Source organism: Rattus norvegicus, chromosome X (genome assembly GCF_036323735.1).
Source record: "Rattus norvegicus strain BN/NHsdMcwi chromosome X, GRCr8, whole genome shotgun sequence".
In the NCBI taxonomy this organism is placed as follows: domain Eukaryota; kingdom Metazoa; phylum Chordata; class Mammalia; order Rodentia; family Muridae; genus Rattus; species Rattus norvegicus.
The window spans coordinates 46280286-46308071 of record NC_086039.1 but is presented as its reverse complement, the minus strand read 5'-3'; the positions used below and the strand labels follow the sequence as shown (position 1 = coordinate 46308071).

General features: G+C 44.5%; 1 protein-coding gene and 1 long non-coding RNA gene across 2 annotated transcripts; one reads left to right on the top strand and one right to left on the bottom strand.

Annotated features, from left to right (window-relative positions):
- Window positions 1-8589: 8589 nt before the first annotated feature.
- 4930480E11Rikl (RIKEN cDNA 4930480E11 gene like) lies at window positions 8590-15881 on the bottom strand. The gene has a single exon (XM_063280537.1). It carries the CDS (start codon window positions 10089-10091, stop codon window positions 8901-8903), a length of 1191 nt encoding a protein of 396 aa, XP_063136607.1. The 5' UTR covers window positions 10092-15881; the 3' UTR covers window positions 8590-8900.
- Window positions 15882-23323: 7442 nt separating this feature from the next.
- On the top strand, window positions 23324-27741 carry LOC134484168 (uncharacterized). Its single transcript, XR_010061628.1, has 3 exons — window positions 23324-23743; window positions 26885-27018; window positions 27164-27741. It is a non-coding gene; the product is annotated as an uncharacterized LOC134484168 (long non-coding RNA).
- The last annotated feature ends 45 nt before the right edge of the window (window positions 27742-27786 follow it).

The window sequence follows — 27786 nt, the reverse complement described above, 5'->3', positions numbered from 1 at the left end:
TGTGACCAATTATATGGTCAATTTTGGAGAAAGTACCATGAGGTGCTGAGAAGAATGTATATCCTTTTGCTTTAGGATAGAATGTTCTATAAATATCTGTTAAGTCCATTTGGTTCATGACTTCTCTTAGTCTGTCTACGTCTCTGTTTAATTTCTGTTTCCATGACGTGTCCATTGATGAGAGTGAGGTGTTGAAATCTCCTACTATTATTGTGTGAGGTGCAATATGTGTTTTGATCTTTAGTAAGGTTTCTTTTATGTATGTAGGTGCCCTTGTATTTGCGGCATAGTTATTTAGGATTGAGAGTTCATCTTGGTAGATTTTTCCTTTGATAAATATGAAGTGTCCTTCCTTATCTTTTTTTATGACTTTTTGTTGAAAATTGATTTTATTTGATATTAGAATGGCTACTCCAGCTTGCTTCTTCTGACCATTTGCTTGGGAAATGGTTTTTCAGCCTTTCACTCTGACGTAGTGTCTTTCTTTGGCCCTGAGGTGTTTTTCCTTCAGGCAGCAAAATGCAGGGTCCTCATTGCATATCCAGTTTGATAATTTATGTCTTTTTATTGGGGAGGTGAGACCATTGATGTTGAGAGATATTAAGGAATAGTGATTATTGCTTCCTGTTATTTTCATATTTGGATATGAGGTTATGTTTGTGTGCTTTTCTTCTCTTTGTTTTGTTGCCAAGACGATTAGTTTCTTGCTTGTTCTAGGGTGTAGCTTGCCTCCTTATGTTGGGCTTTACCATTTATTATCCTTTGTAGCACTGGATTTGTAGAAAGATATTGTGTAAATTTGGTTTTGTCATGGAATATCTTGGTTTCTCCATCTATGTTAATTTAGAGTTTTGCAGGATACAGTAACCTAGGCTGGCATTTGTGTTCTCTTAAGGTCTGTATGACATCTGTCCAGGATCTTCTGGCTTTCATAGTCTCTGGCGAGAAGTCTGGTGTGATTCTGATAGGTCTGCCTTTATATGTTACTTGACCTTTTTCCCTTACTGCTTTTAATATTCTTTCTTTATTTTGTGCAGTTGGTGTTTTGACTATTATGTGATGGGAGGAGTTTCTTTTCTGGTACAATCTATTTGCAGTTCTGTAGGCTTCTTGTATGCTTATGGGCATCTCTTTCTTTAGGTTAGCGAAATTTTCTCCTATGATTTTGTTGAAGATATTTACTGGTCCTTTGAGCTGGGAGTCTTCACTCTCTTCTATACCTATTATCCTTAGGTTTGATCTTCTCATTGAGTCCTGGATTTCCTGTATGTTTTGGACCAGTAGCTTTTTCCTTTTTACATTATCTTTGTCAGTTGTGTTGATGATTTCTATGGAATCTTCTGCTCCTGAGATTCTCTCTTCTGTCTCTTTTATTCGGTTGGTAATGCTTGTATCTACAGCTCCTTGTCTCTTCCCTTTGGTTTTCTATATCCAGGGTTGTTTCCCTGTGTTCTTTCTTGATTGCTTCTATTTGCATTTTTAATTCCTTCACCTGTTTGATTGTGTTTTCCTGGAATTCTTTCAGGGATTTTGGTGATTCCTCTCTGTAGGCTTCTACTTGTTTATTAATGTTTTCCTGTGTTTCTCTAAGGGAGTTCTTCACGTCTTTCTTGAAGTCCTCCAGCATCATGATCAAACATGATTTTAAATCTAGATCTTGCTTTTCTGGTGTGTTTGGATATTCATTGTTTGCTTTGGTGGGAGTATTATGCTCCGATGGTGCCATGTAGTCTACGTTTCTGTTGCTTGGGTTCCTGAGCTTGCCTCTCGCCATCTGATTATCTCTGATGTTACTTTGTTCTGCTATTTCTGACAGTGGCTAGACTGTCCTATAAGCCTGTGTGTCAGGAGTGCTATAGACCTGTTTTCCTGTTTTCTTTTAGCCAGTTATGGGAACAGGTGTTCTGCTTTCGGGCATGTAGTTTTTCCTATCTACTGGTCTTCAGCTGTTCCTGTGGGCCTGTGTCCTGAGTTCACCAGGCAGGTCGTTTGGAGCAGAAAAGTTGGTCTTACCTGTGGTCCTGAGGCTCAAGTTTGCTTTTGGGGGCTGTTGCTTATGAGCTCTCCGTGAAGGCAGCAACCAGGAGGACCTGCGCCACCCTTTCCGGCAACCCTGTGCACCAGAGTCCCAGATGGCATTTGCTGTTTTCCTCTGGAGTCAGAAATGTGGGCAAAGTGTAGTCTCTTCTGGCTTCCCAGGTGTGTCTGTCCCTCTGAAGGTTTAGCTCTCCCTCCCACGGGATTTGGGTGCAGAGAACTGTTGATCCGGTCCCTTCAGGTTCGGTGGTGTCTCAGGTGCAGGGGATCTGCAGCTCCAGTGCCCCTATCTACCGGATCCCAGAGGCTGTATACAGTTTCCTCTTGGGCCAGGGATGTGGGCAGGGGTGGGCAGTATTGGTGGTCTCTTCCACTCTGCAGCCTCAGGAGTGCCCACCTGTCTGGGCAGTGAGCTCTCTCTCCCACGGGGTTTGGGAGCAGTGAGCTACGGGCGGGGACCATGGAGGTTGGGAATCCAGCTAAAAACCGAAAGTGTCCGGTCCAAGAGGAATTTTGCCTCTGTATGTCCTGAGACCACCCGTCAGGTCGCTTGGAGCAGAAAAGTTGGTCTTACCTGTGGTCCCGAGGCTCAAGTTTTCTCGTGTTTCTTCTGAGCTCTCCGAGAGGGCAGCAACCAGGAGGACCTGCACCACCCTTTCCGGGAGCCCCTGTGCACCAGGGTCCCAGATGGCATTTGCTGTTTTTCTCTGGAGTCAAAATTTGGGCAGAGTGTAGTCTCTTCTGGCTTCCCAGGCGTGTCTGCCCCTCTGAAGGTTTAGCTTTCCCTCCCACGGGATTTGGGTGCAGAGAACTGTTGATCCAGTCCCTTCAGGTTCCGGCGGTGTCTTGTGTGCCTTAACTACTCTTTTCTATGTGTGCAATTTACTGGACTGCTGTGTACATAGTGGGAAACTGTCCTTACTTGAAACATCTGGTCTATCTAGATGTTTAGAAGTGCCCAACATATGTTAAATGTAGAGGTAGTGAAATATGTCTTTGTAAATATCTTTTTCCTAAAATTCATGAACTGCTGTCTTTTGAGATTCATGAGCTCCTCTGTGAGGGGTACTATCTGTAATTGCTCAGTGGTTTGGAGGAAGTGCTGGGAAGCTGACAAAAGTCATGTAGTAGTGTGTGTATATGGAATCTTTTCAGATGCCATTTCTATATTCTTTCATGTTTTTTGTGTATACTATATATAATAGAGAAATATGTCTAAGATTTTCAGCATCTAGATTCTAGACGTTAAAGAGTTGTCAATGTATGAGAAAACAGGAAAAGTAGCACATATAGTACACTGTTAAAATTCATAGAAAAGATTGTTCTGTAAATTATTTGGGGTAGGAATTTATTCAGCTGATTCTAAGTGTCATATATGCCTATGTTTTTCGACTGGATTAAAGGCAGAGAGAAGTGAGAAGAAAGTGGGTTGAAATCTAAATGGTTATATTTAGAAGATACATCAGATAATGACCATTTCTTTGCATAAAGGTTTATTTGCCAGTGCCATGTGAATAGCAGAGAAGTTCTTACATGTAACTTCTAGTCTTTCTAGATATTTGAAAGTGCTAGATACACTTAAAGGTACAAGTGGTAGAATAATATTTTATGTAAATAGTTTTAAAAAACTGGATAAATAGTGTGTGTAGTAATGAAATTTTTAACCCATTTCTGAGAACATTGTACTGGCTATACTTGTTTGAGGAGGTGGGAGGGAAGAAATTTCAAAAAATTCCCTTAGTGTACTAGACCTTTCTAGCTTACCCATCACCATGTATGTTGTGTGCATCTCATGTAACTTTGCTGTACTGTGTGTATTGTACATACTGGACAAATGAGTCCTATGATATCCTAGTCTCTAAGTATTAAAGAGGTTGCCAATTTATGACAAAATAGTTGGTTAACTCACACATTCTATATACTCTGTTCATTCATAGCAAGGTTGTCTTCTGAAGAGTTATGAAAGTGCATCATCGAAGTGACAGGTGCCTGTGTCACAGGAAACAGGAAGAAGCCTGAAAGGGAAAAGGGGGCAGAGTACAGAATGTTCTCACCAGAAGATGCTTGGAGATCTAACCATTGTTACATGTGTGTGGTTTCAACATTACTGTGTGTATATGGGACACATTATATCCTCATCTGAAACATCTAGTCTTAGGTGTCTAGAAGTGCAAAAAGTATGATAAAAGCAAACATAGTAAAGAATACATGTTGTAGATTATTCTGTTTAAACGCATGCTGAAATGCTGTCCTTTGGAACTAGAAAAAGAAAACCTCTTCTGACCAATACAGCCTTGCTTGTTTTGAGGGTTTGGGAGGGAGGAAGAAAGAAAATGAATGAAGGGCCTAATGCTAATGTCAGTTTGGTAATGCAAGAGTGGCCATTGTTCCATATATATATATATATATATATATATATATATATATATATATATACTGCCTTAACACAAACATACATAGTCTCCACTGAGCAAACAGAGCAATTCCATTTGCACACACACAAAAATATAGAAGGGCTTCATGCCCTCTTTCCCCACATTCCCCTTGCTCAACTCCAAAGGATAGTAAAAACACACCCGTTTGGGACATCCCTTATTATCAACCCCAGCTTTACAAATGATGAACACCAATCCCCAAGGCCTCAAATCAAATTCCTTATGACAAATTGATGTCAACCATATTCCCCAATTTGGTAGACAGAAATATGTTTTTGTTACTGTCTTAGGGTTTTACTGCTGTGAACAGACACCCATGACTAAGGCAATTCTTAAAAAGGACATGTAATTGGGGCTGGCATACAGGTTTAGAAGTTCTATCCATTATCATGGTGGGAGCATGGAAGCATCTAGATAGGCATGGTGCAGGCATAGCTGAGTGTTCTACATCTTCATCTGAAGGCTGTTAGTGAAAGACTTGCTTCCAGGCAGCTAGGGTGAGGTTCTCAAAGCCCACATCCACATCGACACACCTACTCCAACAAGGCCACACCTACTCCAACAGGGCCACACCTCATAATGCCACTTCCTGCGCCAAGCATATACAAACCATCACAGTTACCATAGATACATACTCACATTTTATATGGGTTACAACCCAAACCAGTGAAAACTCAAAAAGGCTAATTCATAATATGCTCTCCACCTTTGCCATCCTGGGCATTCATCAGCAGATTAAAACTGATAATGGTCCTGCCTTCACTTGCTATCAAATCAAAACATTCTGCACACATTTGGAAATTGCCCATCATACAGAGATTCCTGATAATTCTAAGGCCAAGGAGGAATAATAGAAAGAACACATCAAACCTTAAAAGCCAAACTCCTAAAATAAAAGACAACCACCTACCCCTCTAATGTACAATTAATGATGGCTCTGACTACACTAAACATATTTAACCCCTATAAATCTCTGAACACCCTCCAATCTCTCTCCATTGGCACACGCCAACGTTAACCCCCGATCCTAATATGATGATATGATCCTTTAGAAGGAATTTGGAAGGGATCAGACCCTCTTCTTATAACTAAGAGGAGGTTTTACTTGTGTTTTTCCACAGGCTTCCTTCCAGAAATGTCTGAACCTCCCCACCAATGAAGAAGATGGCCTATTTCTTGGTGGTAGATCAAGGACGGAGGAAAAGGAGGGGGCAGAGGAAACACCCCCATTGAGAAGGACAACAAGATCTTCTGGGAGGACATCTGTGACCTGGTGCCTGCTGTCCAGACCATGTGCCCTCCATAAGTTCCCTTCTCCTGTTCTTGTGACTTTTTTTTTTGTTGTTGTTGTTGTTTCATTCTTCTTACTAACTCTGCTATTGCCCAGCCTCTCCCTAGCCTTCTCAGCACTTATTACTGGATATTCTTCTCTAGGGAAACCTACAACAGACACAACAAATTCATAGGAACCCAGGATTGCCCACTTGAAGGATGTCAGACCAAAATCGGGATCCCCTTATTCCCAGATTCCATCTTCACTAGCCCCAGCCCTTTCCTCTACTTTCCTTACTGAAACACAAGTGAGTATCTCCAAGAATTCTCCACATATGGAGGTTGCAGTTATTGAAGCTGCAGAATTGAATCTCCGAGCTGTGGTGGCACCATGCTTGCCAACCTTAAAACTCATTTTCAGCTTTCCATCATCAGCAATCCATGGGATGAACATTGGTGAACCAGAGTCAGGGGTAAACTCTACCCTAATAGCTATGCCAAATACACCATAGCTGACATATATGTCTCCTGTGAGCTTAGTCTTACCTCCAAATCAGTTTTTACCCGTGTTAATATTCTTCAACAGGAAATTCACTCTCAGAAGGAACTCCTGGCTACCCTCTCCTGGCTACAATACATCCAATATGCAGCTGACCTCCTTCCCCTAACCACTCCTACCCCAACTTCTCCCAATGCTTTTTCTGTGCTTCTTTCTTTCAACCACTATTAGCAGCTTTTCCCATTAACATTTCCTTTCATGAGTCCCATGGACCCTTAGCCAAAATGAAAGCACAATATATCTCTCTCTTTAATAAACCCCTCCCATTTTGCCTTGTAGGACCTTTCTCAAAATTCTATCTTTCATGTGCCTATGATATCACCATCACCAAATCAGTATGTGTTAACCCTCCTGCTCTCCTCTGGTGCAAATGCACTATAGGCACCTAGATTAACCCAACTTTTCAAGGTTCCTGCCTCCCTGTGATACTTATTCCCCAGGTTTTTCTCTATGAACCTGAAGAACTCACCTTACAGATGGGAGGAAACTGAAAGAATAGAGAGACCTTCATCCCTCTTCTGATTGGTCTAGGCTTTGCTGTCTCACTGGGTGCAACAGGAACCACTGGAGCATCCCTTGACCAAACTCAACATTTGGCCATCAACTTCCAGAAGAAGCTTAGCCAAGCAATGGTCTCCACTGAAGACAGTGTAAAAGTCTCTTCTACACCAGATAAACTCCCTAGCAGGAGTTGTTCTCCCAAACCAAAGTCCAGAATGTCCTGGACTTACTGACTGCTAAATAGGGAGGGACTTGCATTTTGCTGAGGAAGGACTGTTGCTTCTATGTCAATGAATCTGGCCTGGTAGAACAAGATGTACAGATGGTCAGCCAGCTCTGAGGGAACCTCCAGTTTATGCTCCCAACGCCACTATCACTTGGTACTCTAACCCCTTGGTAGCTTGGCTTCTTCCCCTCCTTGGCTCTGTAATAGCCATTGAAACCTTGCTTCTTTTGGCACCTTTCCTCATTCAGTTTTTAAAGCAGCACATAATTAGCATTGCAAAGATCATTACTAATCAGGTATTGGTAAAATATGAAACCTTTCTCAATATAGGAGACAGTTATTCTGATGACACATCTCATTTACAAAAAGAAAAGGGAGAGTTGTAGAGTGGTTGACCATGAAAGGAAACCTGGTAAGATTGAATTAGGTCTTGAAGCCCCAGAGACCCAGAAGGGAAGGTAGGAGCTTTGCCTGCACCCAACTCTAGTCCCCTGTCATGTAACCATAGGCCCCCATAGAGGGGCAGTGTCCACAAGTCCCTCCTCATGTAGATGAGGTATCTCAAGTCAAGCCAATAGGAAGCACCTGCTGTCAGACCCAATCTACCCCAAAACTGTATCCTATCCAGAAGGAATAAAGGTGTGTGAGAATTACTCCATCATCTGAGAGGATCTGTCACAAGAATTGTAACACTGCCTGGGAAGAGAATACTCTCCCGAATCTTGCTCTACCAGACACTCCCCTGTACTTCACCTGCCAGCCAGCTTGGCTCAGGCTCATCAGAGCCAGTGCTGCATCTCAGAGCATAGTTGTACCACAGGAGCTGTGGTAGCACTTCCCATCCCTGTTCAGGCCTGTTTCCTTTTGCTTGAACCCTCCTGCTGGGCCAGGCTGGAGGTATCCAAATAGAGACTCAGGTACACAGACCAAGAGATGTCTTTTTAGAAAAAATAAAACAAACATTGATTAAATTTAAATGCAAGTGTTAAACCAAACTTAAATCATGACATCATTAATAGATAAGAAAAGGAAGTAGATGAAGATAAAGAAAAAGAAAAGCACACTGTCAGCTATTTGAAATTCAAATGACAAGTAAATTAACACATCATTAGTACAGGCTAAATGCAAAGAAAGGTAAGCGAGCATGTTCATCCTAACACTTTCTGCACAAAAGGAGCAAAAAAAGGGGGTTACACTAAATACCTGCAGACTCTGTATGTGATAGAGGTTTATTCTTGAAAAATAACAAATATGTTATCAGCACATGCATGCAAATAGGATAAAAGAAAATGTGCATTTCTTTGAAGATGTGCTTCACACGCAACAGGTAAATTGACCTTGTAAACAATAAAGTGTACCTGACATTTAATTAACTATCTGGGGAGAATAAAGGATGTGCTATGCAAGAAAGGATAATAGGCCCTATCATTTTATGTATACGATTCAAGAATGGTTGCTAAAAATGATTTCCATAATTATTTCATTACTATTTAAATTTATCAGAAAATATCCACATCTCCTTTTGTTCATTACAATTACAGTATTTTGAGATTCATCCATTTTGCAAAGTGATAAACTGAGTCTTTTTATTAGTCTTTCTGTTTTTAATGAATAGTTTTACGTAGTATTACAAATGATGTATAACAATGTCAATGAAAGACTATGTGAGGCAATTAGATTCTAACATTGACCTCCCACTATTTAGAACATCAAAAATATCCTTGAAGGCAAAAGTATAAATTCACTGATAGATGTCCCTGAATGTTAGGAGTTATGTTTGTTGGTGTAGTGTCTGAGTGTCCACTCAATGCATCTCAAATGCAAAATGATATGAGGGCACAGTCAAGTAGATGGTGATAAGAAAAATCTTTTAGTCAAGTTCCTTTCCACAATTTTCATCATCTTCATCATCCATTTTTTGCAGAATCATTTCATGATATTTTAATACACTTGGTATAGGAGTATTAACAGAGTTGTAATCCCATCCCTTTTTCATAAAAAACTTCTGGAGTATTCCTGGCATCTTGTAGCCCTTGTGCACAATAAAATCCTTAAAGGCAATTGCTCCATAGAGATTTTCAAGTAGATCTGGTTCACAAATGCTTTTACCTTCAATTTCAAGCAAGTTTTTGGAACCATTTAAAGGCTGCCTTACAGCCTGTGTTTTCAATTGCTTCAGTTTCTGATATGATGGTTCATATTTAAACTTCTCCTTAGTGGACATAGAAAGATTATGTTGGTTTTGGACTTTTGTCTCAAATTTTGATATCTGTTTGGAAAATTTGATTCCCTTTTCTTTGGTTAATCCTCTGAAGTACTTGAGCTTAGACGGAAGATGACTGATTATCTTGTCTGAGAATTCGTCATAAGTTGGTTGGTTTGCATAGTCCATGTCAAATTGTTGAAACACATCCAAGTTTCCCAGTGCTTCATTCCAATCATATATATTGTCACTTCCCCCTTGTGCATATCTACAACTAAGAGAGTCAAGCAAATTCTGATTTCTGAATGTATATGCAGGGAGAAAATTTTTTTGACCCAACCTGGAATTTCCAGGGAGTCGAAGGTTGAGTTTTTTGTGAATGTTCTCCCCCTGTTTGTTATTCTTATTTGCTTTGATTTGATTTTCAAAGCAATACCACTTATTAAGGTTCTGGTCACATTTTGGCTGCTCCTTCAAATTTATGACATACTCTTTAGCATCATCTTCCGTCTGAGACAGGTGATCCCACTTGTATTGAGTTCTTCTGATTCCTTGCTGACCAATTGAAATTGAGCAAAACATTCTAAAATCCTGTTGTAGCTTTCTCTGATTCATCTTGGTGAGAGTACTGGGTACTTTATGAGAAATTCTTGGAAAAACAGTCCCACGAATGGTTCCTGAAAGTATCTCTTCATGAGGTTCATAGTATCTAGTAAAGTCACCCAGTTTTTCCTGAGAAAACTGTTGGTAATGGTTTTCCATGAAAGGAGAAGATAGTTGTTCTGTCTTGTGCTTTAAGACATGCTTGTAACTGGGTAACTGAGGGGGCTGGTTCTCTGGCATCCTCTGGTCCCCCATGATATCTATGGCTCTGAGGCCTTTGTTCCAGAAAAAAAGTTATTGTTTCCATGAAGATGCTTGGTTGCTAGGAAACTAGAAATTCTACACTGATGAACAAGATGGAGTTCTCTGTTCACAGCTCCTTCTATTCTATTCTATTCTTCTTTATATATAATTTTCTTTTTTGTTGATATTTTATGTATTTACATTTTAAACATTCCCCACTCTCCCATACCCCTTACTTCCTCCCCTGCATCTATTGCTCCCATTCCCATCCACTCACACCAACCTCAATGTCCTGCCATTATACTCCAAGGGCGTTTCCTCCCATTGATGTTGGACAATACCATCCTTTGCCACATATGTGGCTGGAGTTATGGGTCCCTCCATATACACTCATTTCTTAGTGGTATAGTCCCAGGGTGCTCTTATGGGGTTTGGTTGGTTGATATTGTTGTTCTTCCTATGGTGTTACAAACCCCTTCAGCTCCTTCAGTCTTTTCTCCTCCATTGGGGTCCCCTTGTTCAGTCCAATTGTTAGCTGCAACCCTTCTCATATGTATTAGTAGGGCCTCTGGCAAACCTCTCAGGAGAAACCCATATCTGGCTCCTGTCAGCAAGCAATTCTTGGCATCAGCAATAGTGACTGTGTTTGGTGACAGCATATGGGATGGATCCCCAGGTGGGGCAGTCTCTAGATGACCCTTTCTTCATTCCCTGCTCCACTCTTTGTCCCTATATTTCCTCCTGTGAGCATTTTGTTCTCCCTTCTGAGAAGGAATGAAGCATCAATATTTTGGTCTTCCTTCCTCTTGGGCTTCATATGATCTGTGAATTTTTCTTAGATATTCGAAGCTTCTGGGCTAATATCCACTTATTATTGAGTGCATACTGCGCGCGCGCGCGTGTGTGTGTGTGTGTGTGTGTGTGTGTGTGTGTGTGTGTGTTTTAAAATTTGGTTACCTCACTCAGGATGATATTTTCCAGTTCCATCCATTTACCTATGAGTTTTATGAAGTTAATGTTTTTAATAGCTGACTAGTACTCCACTGTGGAAAGGTACTACATTTTCTGTATCAATTCTTCTGTTGAGGGACAACTGGATTCTTTCCAGCTTCTGGCTATTATAAATAAGGCTACTATGAACATAGTGGAGCATGTGTCCTTGTTATGTGTTGGAGCATCTTTGGGGTGTATGCCCAGGACTGGTATAGCTGGGTCCTCAGGTAGTACTATGTTCAATTTTCTGAGAAACCTCCAGACTTATTTCTAGAGTCGCTGTACCAGTTTGCAATTCCACCAACAGTAGAGGAGTGTTCCTCTTTCTCCACATACTCGCCAGCATCTGTTGTCACCTGAGATTTTCATCTTAGCCATTCTGACTGTTGTGAGGTGGCATCCCAGGTTTGTATTGATTCACATTTTCCTGATGATTAAGGATGTTGAACATTTCTTTAGGAGCTTCTCAGTCATTCAATATTCCTCAGTTGAGAATTTTTTTAGCCCTGTACTCATTGATTCTCTAGAGTCTAACTTCTTGTGTTCTTTGTATATATTAGACTTTAGTCCTTTATCAGATGTAGGCTTGGTAAAGATTTTTTCCCCAATCTGTTGGTTGCCATTTTGTCCTATAAACATTTTCCTGAGCCTTACAGAAGCTTTGCAATTTTACAAGATCCCATTTGTCGGTTCTGGCTCTTAGAGCATAAGCCATTGATGTTCCGTTCAGGAAATTTTCCTGAGTGCCCATGTGTTCAAGGATTTTCCCCACATTTTCTTCTATTAGTTTGAGTGGGTCTGGTTTTATGTGGAGGTCCTTGATCTACTTACTTAAGCTTTGTATAGGGTAAAAAGAATGGATTCATTCTTCTACATGCTGACCTCCAGTTCAGTCAGCACCGTTTGTTGAAAATGCTGTCTTTTTTCCATTGGATACTTTTAGCTCCTTTGTCAAAGATCAAGTGACCATATGTGTGTGTGTTCATTTCTTGGTCATCAGTTTTATTCCATTTTTCTACCTGCCTGTCTCTCTACCAATACCGTGCAGTTCTTACTACAATTGCTCTGTAATAAAACTTGAGGTCAGGGATGGTGATTCCCCCCAGAAGTTTTTTTTTTCTACTTGGAGAGGTTTAATGAGAGAAGAAGAGTAGAAGGGGGGAGAAACAAAGGAGGCTGGCCATAAGCACATGGGGGGAAGTGGGGTGGGGGGTGGGAGACAGGGACAGAGGGGAAGAGAGCAGAGAAGAGAAGAACAAAGGGCCAGAAGTTCTTTTATTGTTGAGAACAGATTTCCCTATACTGGGTTTTTTGCTTTTCCAAATGAATCTTCAAATTGCTCTTTCTAATTCTATGAAGAGTTTAGTGGCAATTTTGATGAGGATTGCATTGAATCTGAAGGTTGAATTTGGCAAGGTTACCATTATTACTATATTAATCCTGACAGTCCATAGGCATTTGAGATCTTTCCATTTTCTGAGATCTTCTTCCATTTCTTTCTTCAGAGGCTTGAAGTTCTTGTCAGACAGGTGATTCATTTGCTTCATTAGAATCACACCAAGGTATTTTATATGATTTGTAGCTATTGTGAAGGGTGTCACTTCCATAATTTCTTACTCAGACTGTTTATTTTTTTAGTAGAAGAAAGATACTGATTTGTTTGACTTAATTTTATATTCAGCCACTTTGCTTAAGTTGTTTATCAGCTGTAGGTGTTCTCTGGTGGAATTTTTGGGGTATCTTAAGTATCCTATCATATCAGCTGCAAACGGTGATATTTTTACTTCTTCATTTCCATTTTGTATCCCTTCGAACTCTTTTTGTTTTCTAGTTGCCCTGGCTAGGATTTTGAGTACTATACTGAGTAGGTAGGGAGAGAGGGGCAGCCTTGTCCAGTCATTGATATTAGTGGGATTGCTTCAAGTTTCTCTCTATTTAGTTTGATGTTGGCTACTGGTTTGCTTATATTACCTTTACTATGGTTAGGTATGGGCTTGAATTGCTGATCTTTCCAAGGCTTTCATCATGAAGGGGTGTTGAATTTTATCAAATGCTTTCTCAACATCTAATGAAATGAACATGTGTTTTTCTTTTCCCTTGAGTTTGTTTATATAGTGGATTACGTTGATGGATTTCCATATATTGAACCATTCTTGCATCCCTGGGATGAAGCCTACTTGATCATGTTTAAAGATCATTTTGATATGTTCTTGGATTTGGTTTGTGAGGATTTTATTGAGTATTTTTGCATCAATATTCATGACGGAAATGGGTCTGAAGTACTCATTCCTTTTCCAGTCGTTGTGTGGTTTGTGCCTTCATAGAAGGAATTGTGTAGTATTCCTTCTATTTCTATTTTGTGGAATAGTTTGAAGAGTATTGGTGTTAGGTCTTTTTTGAAAGTCTGATAGAATCTAGAGTCAAGAATAAAAAGAAGCATACAAACCCAAGGGGAGTAGACAGCAGGAAATAATCAAACTCAGGGCTGAAATCAACAAAGTAGAAACAAAAAAACTATACAGAGAATCAACAAAAGCAGGAGCTGGTTCTTTGAATAAATCAACAAGTAGATAAACCCTTAGACAGACTAACCAGAGGGCACAGAGAGTATCCAAATTAACGTAATAAGAAATGAAAAGGGAGACATAACAACAGAATCTGAGGAAATTAAAAAAAAATCATCAGATCCTACAATAAAAGCCTATACTCCACAAAACTAGAAAATCTGGAAGAATCTGACAATTTTCTAGACAGATACCAGGTACTAAAGTTAAATCAAGATCAGATAAATCATCTAAACAGTCACATAACTCCTAAAGAAATAGAAGCAATCATTAAATGTTTCCCAATCCAAAAAAGCCCAGGACAAGATGGATTTAGTGGAGATTTCTATCAAACCTTCATAGAAAACTTAATACTAATATTTTCCAAACTATTATACAAGATAGAAACAGAAGTAACACTACCTAGTTCCTTCTATGAAGCCACAATTATACCTATACCTAAACCACACGATGACCCAACAAAGAAAGAGAAGTTCAGACCAATTTGCCTTATGAATATCAATGCAAAAATTCTTAATAAAATTCTTGCAAAGAGAATCCAATAACATATCAAAATGTTCATCCATCATGATGAAGTAGGCTTCATGCCAGGGATGCAGGGATGGTACAATATAGGAAAATACACTATATAAACAAACTCAAAGAGAAAAAGCACACGAACATCTCCTTAGATGCTGAGAAAGCATTTGCCAAAATTCAACACCCATTCACGTTAACAGTCTTGGAAAGATCAGGAATTCAAGGCCCAAACCTAAATACTATAAAAGCAACATACAGCAAACCAGTAGTCAACATTAAACTAAATGGAGAGAAACTTGAAGCAATCACACTAAAATCGGGGACTAGACAAGGCTTTCTTCCTCCCTATACAATATAGTACTCAAAGTCCTAGCCAAAGCAATGACACAACAAAAGGAGGTCAAAGGAATGCAAATGGCAAAGGAAGAAGTCAAAATATCACTATTTGCAGATGGTAAGGTAGTACACTTAAGTGACACCAAAACTTCCACCAGAGAACTACTAATCCTGATAAACAACTTCAGCAATGTTGATGGGTATAAAATTAACTCAGACAAATTGGTAGCCTTCTTCTAGTCAAAGGATAAACAGGCTGAGAAAGAAATTAGGGAAAGACACCATTGACACCATTCATAATACTCTCAAATAACATAAAATACATCAGTGTGACTCTAACCAAGCAAGTGAATGATCTGTATGACAAGAACTTCAAGTCTCTGAGGAAAGACTTCCCAAATAACATAAAATACGTCAGTGTGACTCTAACCAAGCAATTGAAAGAACTGTATGACAAGAACCTCAAGTCTATAAAAAAAAAAGAAATTGAAGAAGATCTCAGAAGATGGAAAGGTCTCCCATGCTCATGGTTTGGCAGGATTAATATAGTAAAAATGACCATTTAGCCAACAGCAATCTACAGATTCTATGCAATCCCCATCAAAATTCCAACTCAATTTTTCATAGAGTTAGAAAGAACCAATTGCAAATACATTTGGAATAACAAAAACCCAGGCTAGGGAAAACTACATAATGTGTCTACTACATAGTGAATTCCAGAATAGCCATGTTTACACAGAGAATCGCTGCCTCAAAAATCAAAACAAACAACCAAATAAACAGCCAACTACCACCACCAAAACAACAACAATAAACAAAGAAAACAAAACAATAAAACAAACTCTGTATTGCTTGCTGAGTTTGGGCACCAAGAGACCGAGTATTCAGAAGCACAAGTCAACAAGAAACAGGACTTAAAACTTTTAATTGGCACAATCAGCATTGTTGTCAACAACTATCTCACATGAATTATACCATTAGTAGCCACAGAGAGATCCCCCATACTCCATGGTATTCATTCTTCTTCCCATAATTCCAGGTCAGAGAGAGATTTTAGGAGAGGTGCCTCTCCTGGAACAACTACTTTTTCCCAAATATTAAAATATACAAAGTCCTACTGACACTCCTAGGAGGTAATTCTTTGTACTGAATTCAGTTCTGGTTCTGGCTTCTGGTTCTTATTGAGGATGACCATTTTTAGTGAGTCTTTTTCTCCTGGATAAAAGGTATATTGAAAACCCTCTTCCTTGTCTGTGAAAAAAACCTAATGGGAAACTTTTCCCCAGTCCTCACCATGCTAAGTTGAGACACCAGTAGTGGGGGACACTCTATTCTTTTTTATTAATGCTAATAATTTATTTAAATTTTATTTATTTAGAGTGACAGTAACAAAAACACTGTGGAAAAGGAAAATGAACACATACAATTAGTACTTTTTTTTATTAACTTGAGTATTTCTTATTTACATTTCGAATGTTATTCCCTTCCTGGTTTCCTGGCCAACATTCCCCTAACCCCTCCACCTCCCCTTCTCTATGGGGTTCCTCTCCCCATCCTCCCCCCATTACTGCCCTGCCCCCAACAATCACGTTCACTGGGGGTTCAGTCTTAGCAGGACCAAGTGCTTCCCTTTCCACTGGTGATCTTACTAGTCTATTCATTGCTACCTATGAGGTCAGAGTCCAGGGTCAGTCCATGCATAGTCTTTGGGTAGTGGCTTAGTCCCTGGATACTCTGGTTGGTTGGCACTGTTGTTCATATGGTGTCTCGAGCCCCTTCAAGCTCTTTCAGACCTTTCTCTGATTCCTTCAATGGGGGTCCTGTTCTCAGTTCAGTGGTTTGCTGCTGGCATTTGCCTCTGTATTTGCTGTATTCTGGCTGTGTCTCTCAGGAGCGATCTACATCCGGCTCCTGTTGGCCTGCACTTCTTTGCTTCATCTATCTTGTCTAATTGGGTGGCTGTATATGTATGGGCCACATGTGGGGCAGGCTCTGAATGGGTGTTCCTTCTGTGTCTGTTTTAATCTTTGCCTCTCTATTCCCTGCTAAGGGTATTCTTGTTCCCCTTTTAATGAAGGAGTGAAGCATTCACATTTTGATCATCCGTCTTGAGTTTCATTTGTTCTAGGCATCTAGGGTAATTCAAGCATTTGGGCTAATAGCCACTTATCAATGAGTGCATACCATGTGTGTTTCTCTGTGATTGGGTTACCTCACTCAGGATGATATTTTCCAGTTCCAACCATTTGCCTATGAATTTCATAAAGTCATTATTTTTGATAGCTGAGTAGTATTCCATTGTGTAGATGTACCACATTTTCTGTATCCATTCCTCTGTTGAAGGGAATCTGGGTTCTTTCCAGCTTCTGGCTATTATAAATAAGGCTGCGATGAACATAGTGGAGCACGTGTCTTTTTTATATGTTGGGGCATCTTTTGGGTATATGCCCAAGAGAGGTATAGCTGGATACTCAGGCAATTCAATGTCCAATTTTCTGAGGAACCTCCAGACTGATTTCCAGAATGGTTGTACCAGTCTGCAATCCCACCAACAATGGAGGAGTGTTCCTCTTTCTCCGCATCCTCGCCAGCATCTGCTGTCACCTGAGTTTTTGATCTTGGCCATTCTCACTGGTGTGAGGTGAAATCTCAGGGTTGTTTTGATTTGCATTTCCCTTATGACTAAAGATGTTGAACATTTCTTTAGGTGTTTCTCAGCCATTCGGCATTCCTCAGCTGTGAATTCTTTGTTTAGCTCTGAACCCCATTTTTTAATAGGGTTATTTGTCTCCCTGCGGTCTAACTTCTTGAGTTCTTTGTATATTTTGGATATAAGGCCTCTATCTGTTGTAGGATTGGTAAAGATCTTTTCCCAATCTGTTGGTTGCCGTTTTGTCCTAACCACAGTGTCCTTTGCCTTACAGAAGCTTTGCAGTTTTATGAGATCCCATTTGTCGATTCTTGATCTTAGAGCATAAGCCATTGGTGTTTTGTTCTATAAATATGTGTTAAATCCATTTGGTTCATAACTTCTGTTAGTTTCTCTATGTCTCTGTTTAATTTCTGTTTCCATGATCTGTCCAGTCATGAGTTGGGTGTTGAAATCTCCCACTATTATCATGTGAGGTACAATGTGTGCTTTGAGCTTTAATAAGTTTTCTTTTATGAATGTAGGTGCCCTTGCATTTGGAGCATATTTAGGATTGAGAGTTCATCTTGGTGGATTTTACCTTTGATATATATGAAATGTCCTTCCTTATCTTTTTCAATAACTTGGTTGAAAGTCAATTTTACTTCATATTAGAATGGCAACTCCAACTTGTTTCTTCAGGCCATTTGCTTATAAAGTTCTTTCCTAGCCATTTACTCTCAGGTAGTGTCTGTCTTTGTCTCCGAGGTGTGTTTCCTTCATGCAGCAGAACGCTGGGTCCTCTTTACTTATCTATTCTGTTAGTCTATGTCTTTTTATTGGGGGAATTGAGTCCATTGATGTTGAAAGATATTAAGAAATAGTGATTGTCGCTTCCTGTTATTTTCATTGTTAGAGGTGGAATTATGTTTGTTTGTCTCTCTTTTAGTTTCATTGCAAGAGAGTTATATTCTTGCTTTCTGTACAGTATAGTTTCTCTCCCTGTGTTGGAATTCTCCCTCTATTATCCTTTGTAAGGCTGGACTTGTAGAAAGATATTGCATACATTTGGTTTTGTCGTGGGATATTTTGGTTTCTCCATCTATGTTAATTGAAAGTTAGGGTCTGTATGACATCTGTCTCAGATCTTCTGGCTTTCATAGTCTCTGGTGAGAAGTCTGGTGTAATTCTTATAGATCTGCCTTTATATGTCACTTGACATTTTTCCCTTACTGCTTTTAATTTTCTGTCTTTGTTTTGTGCATTTGGTGTTTTGAATATTATGTGACAGTAGGAGTTTCTTTTCTGGTCCAATCTATTTGGAGTTCTGTAGACTTCTTGTATGTTTATGAGCTTCTCTTTCTTTAGGTTAGGGGAGTTTTCTTCTATGATTTTGTTGAAGATATTTACTGGTCCTTTGAGTTGGGAGTCTTCACTCTCTTCTATAACTAGGTTTGATCTTCTCATTTTGTCCAGGATTTCCTATATGTTTTGGGCCAGTATCTTTTTCCATTTTAGATTATATTTGACACTTGTATCAATGATTTCTATGGAATCTTCTACTCCTGAGATTCTCTCTTCTATCTCTTGCCTTCTGTTGGTGATGCTTTTATCTATGGCTCCTTGTCTCTTCCTTTCGTTTTCTATATCCAGGGTTTTCTCCCTTTGTGCTTTCTTTATTGCTTCTATTTCCATTTTTAATTCCTTCGCCTGTTTGATTATGTTTTCCTGTGATTCTTTCAGCTATTTTTGCATTTCCTCTCTATAGGTTTCTGCTTGTTTATTTGTGTTTTCCTGCATTTCTCTAAGGAAGTTCTTTATGTCTTTCTTGAAGTCCTCCATCATCATGATGATGAAATGTGTTTTTAAATCTAGATCTTGCTTTTCTGGTGTGTTTGGATATTCAGTGTTTGCTTTGGTGGGAGAATTGGGCTCTGATAATGCCATGTAGTCTTGTTTTCTGTTGCTTGGGTTCCTGCACTTGCCTCTAGCCATCAGCTTGTCTCTGTTGTTTGCTTTCCTTTCTGTTTCTGAGAGTGACTTGACCCTTGGGCAGGGTCCACAGCAGGAAGCCATGATAAGGCAGCTGCCACTGGGACCAGAGCAGATCACAGAGCCAAGGGGATCCAGCCAGTGCTGGGACTTCTAGTGTCCTGGTTTTACTGGGTTGCTGGGAACAGACAGATGATCCCAGCTGTCAGAGAGACAGCTGGAGAGTGCAGCTAGCAATGGGGGCCTAGAGACTGCTTTGGTCAGAGAGTAGCTTAGGTAGCCTGGCATGTTGTCACACTAGATTCAGCCACTGCTGAGGTGAATATATCCTGCTAATGCCACATGGATTGACAAGGCTGGGTAGTGAGGGTTTGGTGGGAAATAATAAAAAGGCCACCACACTACTGACAGTGGAGGCCTGTCCTGTTCTCCTCTGGGCAGACTCTGACTCAAAGCTCTGAATTCTCTCCACCCATCTCACTATGCTCCCAGGGCTGATTGCTGCCACACCAGCCCCATGCATCCAAATTCACATGACTTTCTGGGGTGCACTTCTCCCAAACCCATTCTTTGCCACTGTAGCTTTCTCTCTGAATCCCAGCTGAGTCGCCCTGTGAAGGAGAACCCCACACAACCTTGATTTAGAATCAACAGGTTACAAAATCACTGGGCACAGCAACTATCATCCTAATTTGTAAGCCATTCTAAGTTAAATCCACCGGTTGTGAATCTTGGGGGCCTCTTGTTTGCTACATCTTCCTCCAAGCTCACTCTGTCCAAAACAGGTCACCTTTTCTGGCCTCTTCTCTGTCCTTCTGTGACCCGGAAATTCTGCCTACTCCTCTTCCAGTGATTGGTCCCCTGAAATCTTTATTCATCAGGGGAAGGCCCTGCCACAGTTTAACCCAAGTCTTAAATAACTAGATAAAATATGCGAACAAGTCAATGTGAAAAACTTGGCCCCATACTTTTAAATTATTCATACAAAGGAAAGGAAAAGGTCTGAAAATCAACTACACTTTGTGGCTGCTATCAGTAAAATGTCCAGGATAAGAAGTGTGGTCTCCTGGCACTGCCCCTCCTTCCCTGCCCAGGCCCCGCCCCACTCACCCCTCCATCCTGTGCCTTCTCAGCCAGTGCTGCAAACTTGTCCCAGTTGGAGAGGGCAGGGTTGGCATCTGTGGCCTGTGAGAATGGGCATGGCCTGAGCGATTCCTGTGCTACCCCAGCTCCTTCCCACAATCTTGGACTCATGATCACGACCCTTCTAACACCACCCACTACCTGAGGCCCGGCCTGGATCAGCCCCCCCCCCCACCATTCAAGTCAGTTCTGCCCATCCCCTGAGGCTCCGTCTAGAAGGAGACCTCCCCCAACACCTCCCCCCCACACACAACAGTGCCATGCCCATGCTCAGGCCATGCCCACACATGTCCCTCCTACAGGAGAACCACACATCCATGCCAACCCCGCCCACACCAAGGCCCCACCCACCCAGGCCATGCTACCAGAAAGCCCGGCCCTCCCTCACAGGCCCCATTGGTACTCCAGGAATTTGTCAGCATTGAAGAAAGCAGAAGCGGAGAAGAACTTGCCTGCCAGGCTACAGCTATTCAGGTCGCCCAGTGTGATCCGGCCTGAGGCAGGGCAGGGTTGGGGATCACGGGGAGTCATGTGGGGTCACAGGGGTTCACATGGGTCACATGCAGGCCACAGGGGCGTAACCCAGATATCACATGGGGTTACACAGGGTTCATAGGCACCACACTGGGTTCATAGTCACATGGGGTCACATGCAGGGTTGACAGGGTCAATGGTAGGCCCCGGGTGTCAGAGGTCACAGAGTGGTGCCAGGGGGCAGGTCCCGGCTCACAGGGCATTGTGGCAGCACTAGGTTCGGCCCCCGAACCCCTCAACCGGGCCGCCAGATTCTGCACCTGCTCCTCTTAGAAGAAGCAGAGCTCAGAGGCAGAGAGGACGCTATCCCTGTCCAGGTCCATGCAGCAGAACCAGTACTTGGTGCTGAGGTCAGGACCAGGGGGGTCAGGGCAGGGTCACAGCAGCTTCAGTGGCAGGGTTAGCATCAGTGTCCAGGTAAAAGAACAGCAGAGGTCACAAGGAGGGGGCGGGGTCAAGACCACATTAGTGGACAGGGTAGGGGGCGTGGCCACACAACAGTGTAAGCAATGACAACACAAGCCACAACAGAGTGGGGTCAGGGGTCATTGTGAGCAGAGCCATCAGAGCTCAGGGTTGTAGCTGTGTCTCAGGACAGAGGGGGCATGGCCTCTGACATCACAGGATGCCTTGGCCTCGCTCCACACTGGCCCTGCCCACCCCTGGACCCGCCGGACCTTAGCCCCACCCAGCCCAGCCCACCTGGTGAGTGTGGTCTTGTCTTCCTCAGACAGCAGGAACCACACAAAGTCCGCAAGCCACATCTTTCCACCCTCGGGGGACGGCCCAATGGGGGTGGTGCCATCAGCGATGACATCACAGCCTCAGCAAGCCCACCCTGTCCACAAAGGCCTCCCGGAGGGGTCGGGATCCCAAGGTGGGCCAGTTCAAGGCCAATGACTTCACATCCACCCTGGGACCTGCCCACATGCAGGGGTCATACCAGGTCATTGCGCCTGTTGATCATCCTGGAGGAGATGGCTAGTGTTCAGGGCTGAGGTTGGGAACGGCCACGCCCAGCCAAGAGACTCTCAATGCAATAATCTGCCCACCTATACAAACCCGCCCCTCACAGGTGCATTCATCCTTCCATTCCCCGCCCATGACGCTAATCCCTGCTCTTAATGCACATCTGAGGCTCAGCCCACAACAGGATATGTCAAAGCTAAAGCCCCACCCACAGTCCTAGACCATGCCCCATGCACTCACACCAGACTCCAATCACAAGCTCCTCCCACTCAAGGCCACGCCCACTCAAGGCAATTGTCAAGTGAGGTCCCACCTACCTGTGGCCCCAACCCCATGCCTGGCCCCACACCTCACTGCAGTCCACGTGCTGCCTGAAGTGGTACCTGTCAATCATGCCTTAGCCATTGGCATCAAGTGCCTGGAATCTGCTGGCAATGATGCAGAATTGGGGGTAAGAGAAGGAAGATGGCTTCGCACTGCTGGGGTTGCGCTCTGCCTCCAGCTGGGACAAGGCCTAGGAGATGGGAGATGTGTGAGGACACGCCCACCACAAAGCAACACCTACACAGGGCAAACATCACAGGCCACACCCAAGAGCAAAGAAACATCTTAGGCCACACCCAACATCAAACCACATCCACAAGGAACCACATCCTTGTGGGGCTAAGATATTCAGAAGCCACGCCCACCAGAAAGCCACACATACAAGCCCAAAAAGAGAAAGGAGCACCAAAAGCCTCACCCACCAAAAAGTCACATGCATGATGGGCCACATCCCCTGTATAGTCTGGAACGTTTGAAGCCACGCCCAGAGCAAAGATCACAACAGGCCACCCTCACAAAAGGACCACATACAGCAGGCCACACCCACATGGCAACAACATCCACAGAAAAGGCTTGGCCAACAGGAAGCCCAGCAATCAAAGAAGCCACATCAATTGGAAAACCACACCCACCACAAGCCACGCCCACAGTGATGCCAATTCATATCTGAGGACAAGATAAACCACACCCACCATGAGCTCCACCCATCTCATGAAAGACAAGGCCAAACCCACAGAAACCACACCCACAATGCACCATACACAGCAGGAGCCAGGGTCCTTGAGAGCTCGGTCTACCTGAAAGTTAAGCCCTTGTTACACAATGACAATGAGTTTATGCCCCCTGCAGGCCACAACAAAGAACCACATACACCTAAGCCCCACCCACAGGTGACTGGCAAGCAGAGGCCCGCCTCCATGAAGACCACGCCCCTGCATGCAGGCCACGCCCACCCACCACATATTAAAATACCTACCCAACAGCAGGAAGCTCCACCCAGGACAGGAAGCCCTATTACCAGCAGAAAATCAACATCAGACCCACCTCAGACCCCGCCCCCCTGCAGGAAGCCCCACCCACCACACGCCCCAGTCCTCACCCACCTGCAGGAAGCGGCTTCACCTTATCTCTGGCAAGAGATCCACCGGGACCAAGACCGGTTCACATCACCTGTGGACAGGGCCAGTGTCACAGCAGGGGCGGAGCCAAAGGTCATGGGTGGGGTTAGAGGGAGGGGCGGCGTCACAGAGAACTTCAACCAGGGTCCAGCAGGGTTAACAGGGCATGAGTGGTCAGAATTGGGGAGGGCATGCCCACGGTGAATAGAAGGCACAGGTCAACAGGGCTGTGGCCTCACCCTGGTGATCCCAGCAGAGCAGCTCTGCCTCCTGCAGGAAGCTCAGGCCAGGGTGTAGGTCTGCAACATCCTGGAGGCAGTTGGGGATGTATGGTGCTTACACAACCACGAGGAGGGGCCTGAACCATGGGGCGGAACCTGGGTGTCAGGGGCGTGGCCATAAACCACAAGACACTTCAGGGTTTGAATTAGGGGCGTGACCTCTGCGTGAGTGACCAGGGAATGGCTTAGGGACAAGACGTGGCCTGGCCCAGTGGGTGTGGCCAACACAAAATCACACCGTGGGAGAACCGGACAAAAACAGGTAACAGGAAATGCCTGTCCTGACCACCAAATGGGCGTGTCTGATCCCCGGAAGTTGTTGTGTCCATCCCGGGCTCCTGCCTACCTGCAGGAGGGTCCTCTGGGCTGAGGCGGTCCCCACCCCCCCACCCCACCTCAGTCAGCCCTGGAGGCACTGGAAGAGGGCAGCTTTGTCATGGCAGGTGAGCAGGATACTAGGGGCGGGCTGGGATACCACCACCCTCTTTATGTCCCCTCCGGTCCCGACCACGCCCCTCGACCATTTGGCCCCTCCCCATGTAAACCATTTGGTTTTCAGTTGGTGGCATGTCTATGACATCACTGCCGCCCAGACCGTGCCCACTAAAAAGCCACGCCCCTATAGGTGACATCATCACTCATCCACATAACCTTTCAGCGATGTAACAGGTCATTCTTAAACCCGCACTGGGGTTTGGCTATGACATCATCACTACACAGGTCTCACCCTACAGCCAGGGCCCCACCCCCTCCTGTCTCAACCACGCCACACACAATTGTGCCATCCTTCTCTGATGTAACCTAATTCTGTTAAGGGGCGTGGCTGTGACATTATCATCGCCCTGGTCCCACCAATTGACCCACACTCCACAGGCCGAAGACATCACGTGTGCTCACAATGCCACCCTGCTGCCTACAGCTGCAGCAAGGAACAGTGGGGCCTTCGAGTAGAGCAGGCAGCAGCAGGCCTGGGGTTGTGGCCACCGGAAGTATAAGCGGTCCAGGGAGAGTGTTGGCAGGTTATTTCTACTCCAGTATAGGAGTGAACAATGTCAGTAATTAGGATCTGTGGGCGTGGCCAGGCCCACATGCCAAATCACACCCACATAAGAAAGCTTGACTCACTACAGTCTCTATCTCTGTCATTCTCAGTTCCACAGCCCCGCCCACCACAGTTCCAGCCACGCCCACACACCTTATGCCCCACCTCCATGCCCTAACCCCACCCACTTGGTCTATAACCACTTTACAAACCAACAAACATCACTGACCATAGTTCTCAGTGCTGGCCCCACCCATCAACCTCTTCAGCCCTGAGCACACAGCAAAGCCCGCCCCATGCCCAAAATCCACACCTAGGCCTCCATCTTCTCCCAACCTGGACTACAGGGCGTTTCCTGACCACTACGCCAGTCACGCCCACTCCCTTACCCCGCCTACGTTAAAATCCCCTTTTACAACTACAGCCCCTCCCACACCCATAAGCCCCCGCCCACTGCCATCCCAGTGCTAATGTTCACAACTTTGGCCCAACATCCAGAGCCCCTCCCGTACAGCCAACTCTGCCCTCCAGGGCCCCGCCCACCTTGGTGACCACACCCATATCCTGAAGCCTAGCCCTCCTGCTCTGCCACCCTGCCAATGTGCACTCCAGTCAGCCTTGGTCCCGCCCACATCACACCTCTCACTATAACAAAAGCTCTGCCCACAGCATCGGTCATCTCATACACTTCCTTCCAGCCTCAGTTGACCCACCCACCTTCAGGCCCCTAACTTAGCCACACCTTCAAGGTTGCCTGGAGCTCGCCCATTACTGAGGCCCCGCCCATCAGGCTCAGGTTCAGGGGGGCTTTCTGTCACTCATGCTAAGCCCCGCCTACCATTCAGACTCCACCCCTGTCCCGGTCCCCGACCTCTGACATCATCCTAGCCCGGACCACCGCCCAATTCAATAACCTCAAGCCCTGCCTAAGGGTGGCGCGGGGGCGGGGTGAACGGTCAAGACAGCGGTGGGGATGGTACAAGAGCAGGTAGAGTGGGTGGGGTTAGAGAATCTAAGATGGTATCAGGGGTGTGGCCTTGCAGAAACCAACATAACTAGGGGAAAAATGGCGAGGTGAGCGGGGCTGAGGAGGAGGCTGGTAAGATGGCGGCGGGGGCGGGCTCAGAAAGTGAAAGGAGTCCACAAAGGTGGAAATCCAAGATGGCGACATGGTTGGGGCTTGGCAGGGCCCGGGTTAGATTGGTGTGGGTGGGGTTAGAAAGTCCAAGGGGCGGGACTGCAAGAGAGCAGGTGCGGTAGAGCAAGAAATATGGTGATGAGAACGGACACACAGGACTACAAGATGTGGGCAGGGACGCGGCTTGGGGGCGGTTAGAGCAGGAAATACCGTGATGAGAATGGAGCCACAAGAATACAAGATGGTGACGTCTGGGATCCAGAAGCAGGCAAGATGACAGGGGACAAAATGTTTTCTGGGTCTCCAGGGCCCTCAACAGTGCACCCCTCTTCTGTGTAACATTTGCATAGCCCCGCCTCTCAGCGCATATTCTGGAAGACTTCAGGTTTTCACTCCAAACTATGCAAATTATCATCACTCCTGCTATGAATAATGAACGTTGACTCAGCAAGCTACTGGTATGCAAATGAGCCCAGTGGCAAAGTGCATATGTAAACCAGTTCTGGCTCCTGGGTCAACCCCATGCAAATGAGTGCTGGACCTCTCATGTTTATGTGAATGAGCTCTATTTCCAACCTTATGGATCTGCAAATGATCGCGGTCCACCTCATGAATATGCAAATTCTTTCTATGCATCATAGCTGTGCAAATGAGCGCTTCGCCTGATATCATTCACATGCAAATAAACTTCCTCCCTAATTAATATGCAAATGAATAAGGATTTCAGTCGTCTGGCATGCAAATGAGCTTCTTACCCTTCATGAAATATGTTTTTTGGTCAGAAAGGGGGCATAGTTCAGTTATTTGAAGGTAGGTCAAGTTTGGCGGAATCTATGGTGTAGTGGTGGGTCCTAACCAAGTAGTGGGTATTTCTGAATGAAGTAGGCGTGGATTTTGCAAATTGAACAATGTGGCAGCTCTTGTGGCTGGTCAGGTGTGAATATGGATGGAGCTTAACCTGGAAGTGAGCATGTCAGGAAGTAGTCATGTCTTGACCTTTTAGAGGATGGGAGGGCCCTGCGGAACAGGGGTGGAGCCTTAATGGGAAGTGATTATATTATAACAGGAAGTGGTTATGTCCTCACCATTTGCACAGTGTGCGTGGGTGGGGGCTTGGGCCTCAACCCTAGTCCTGGCCCCATGAGTGACCCTGTGAACCAGAATCGACCTGGAAGTGGCTCTGTCTTTCCCTCACCCTCTGTTCTCACCTTGCCCTTCCTCAGTGAGGCCCTGTCTGCTGTGGAACTTAACCTTAAGCTGGGTCTGGAACACTGTTGCTGTCTCCTGCCCCGCCCACTGCTACCCTGGACTGGAATATAAGGAGCAGCACAGAGATGACTTCAACCCTGCGTGACAGGTGAACAGTGGGGACCAGGGCGTGAGGTCTGTTGAGGGCGGGGTCTGTGTCCAGGGCGTGGTCCTCCAATGACCTGCCATCTTGTTCTGCTTCCTGGACACCCATGAAACTGACTGGGACCTTTTACCTGCCTGTATCCCCACAGACGACCACTGCACGGCTCTGTAACCTGAAGGTGGGCAGGTTCGACCCCGGGCGCTGCTACGACTTCTGGGTGCCTGTGACGCCCCACAGATGTGGCCAGCCTGCCATGGGTGGGGCCCGTGGGTTCAGACTGGGTGATGTGGGGTCCCAGGGTTTGGTGGTTATGTCATGGTTTATACACTGATGGATAGCCTGGTGGGCAGGGCTCAGGCGTGAGTTCGTGGTGTTGGTTGATGCTCCAGTCAACAGGGAGCAGGCAGGGCCTGGCAATGACATCATTGGTCTTGGGACTCCAGGGACAGACGGGAGTGGCCGGGGCATGAAGGTGATGTCATTACCACAAAAGATTGACAGCCAGTGGGGAGGGCTTATGGATGATGTCACCAAGGTGCGGTTTCAGAGGTTATTGGTTGACAGGAGAACCAAGACCTACAAGCAAGGGGCGAGGCCTGGCGATTATGTCACAGGCTCATAAATGAGGGACATACGGGTGGGGTTTAGCAATGACATCACTGTAGTCACAGAGATTACTGAAGGGCAGGTGTGGTGAGGGTCGGCATCTTCTCACGTGGCCCTGCCCCCTCCCCATCAGGCTCCTGCACTAGCCCCACCCTCCTGACCCTC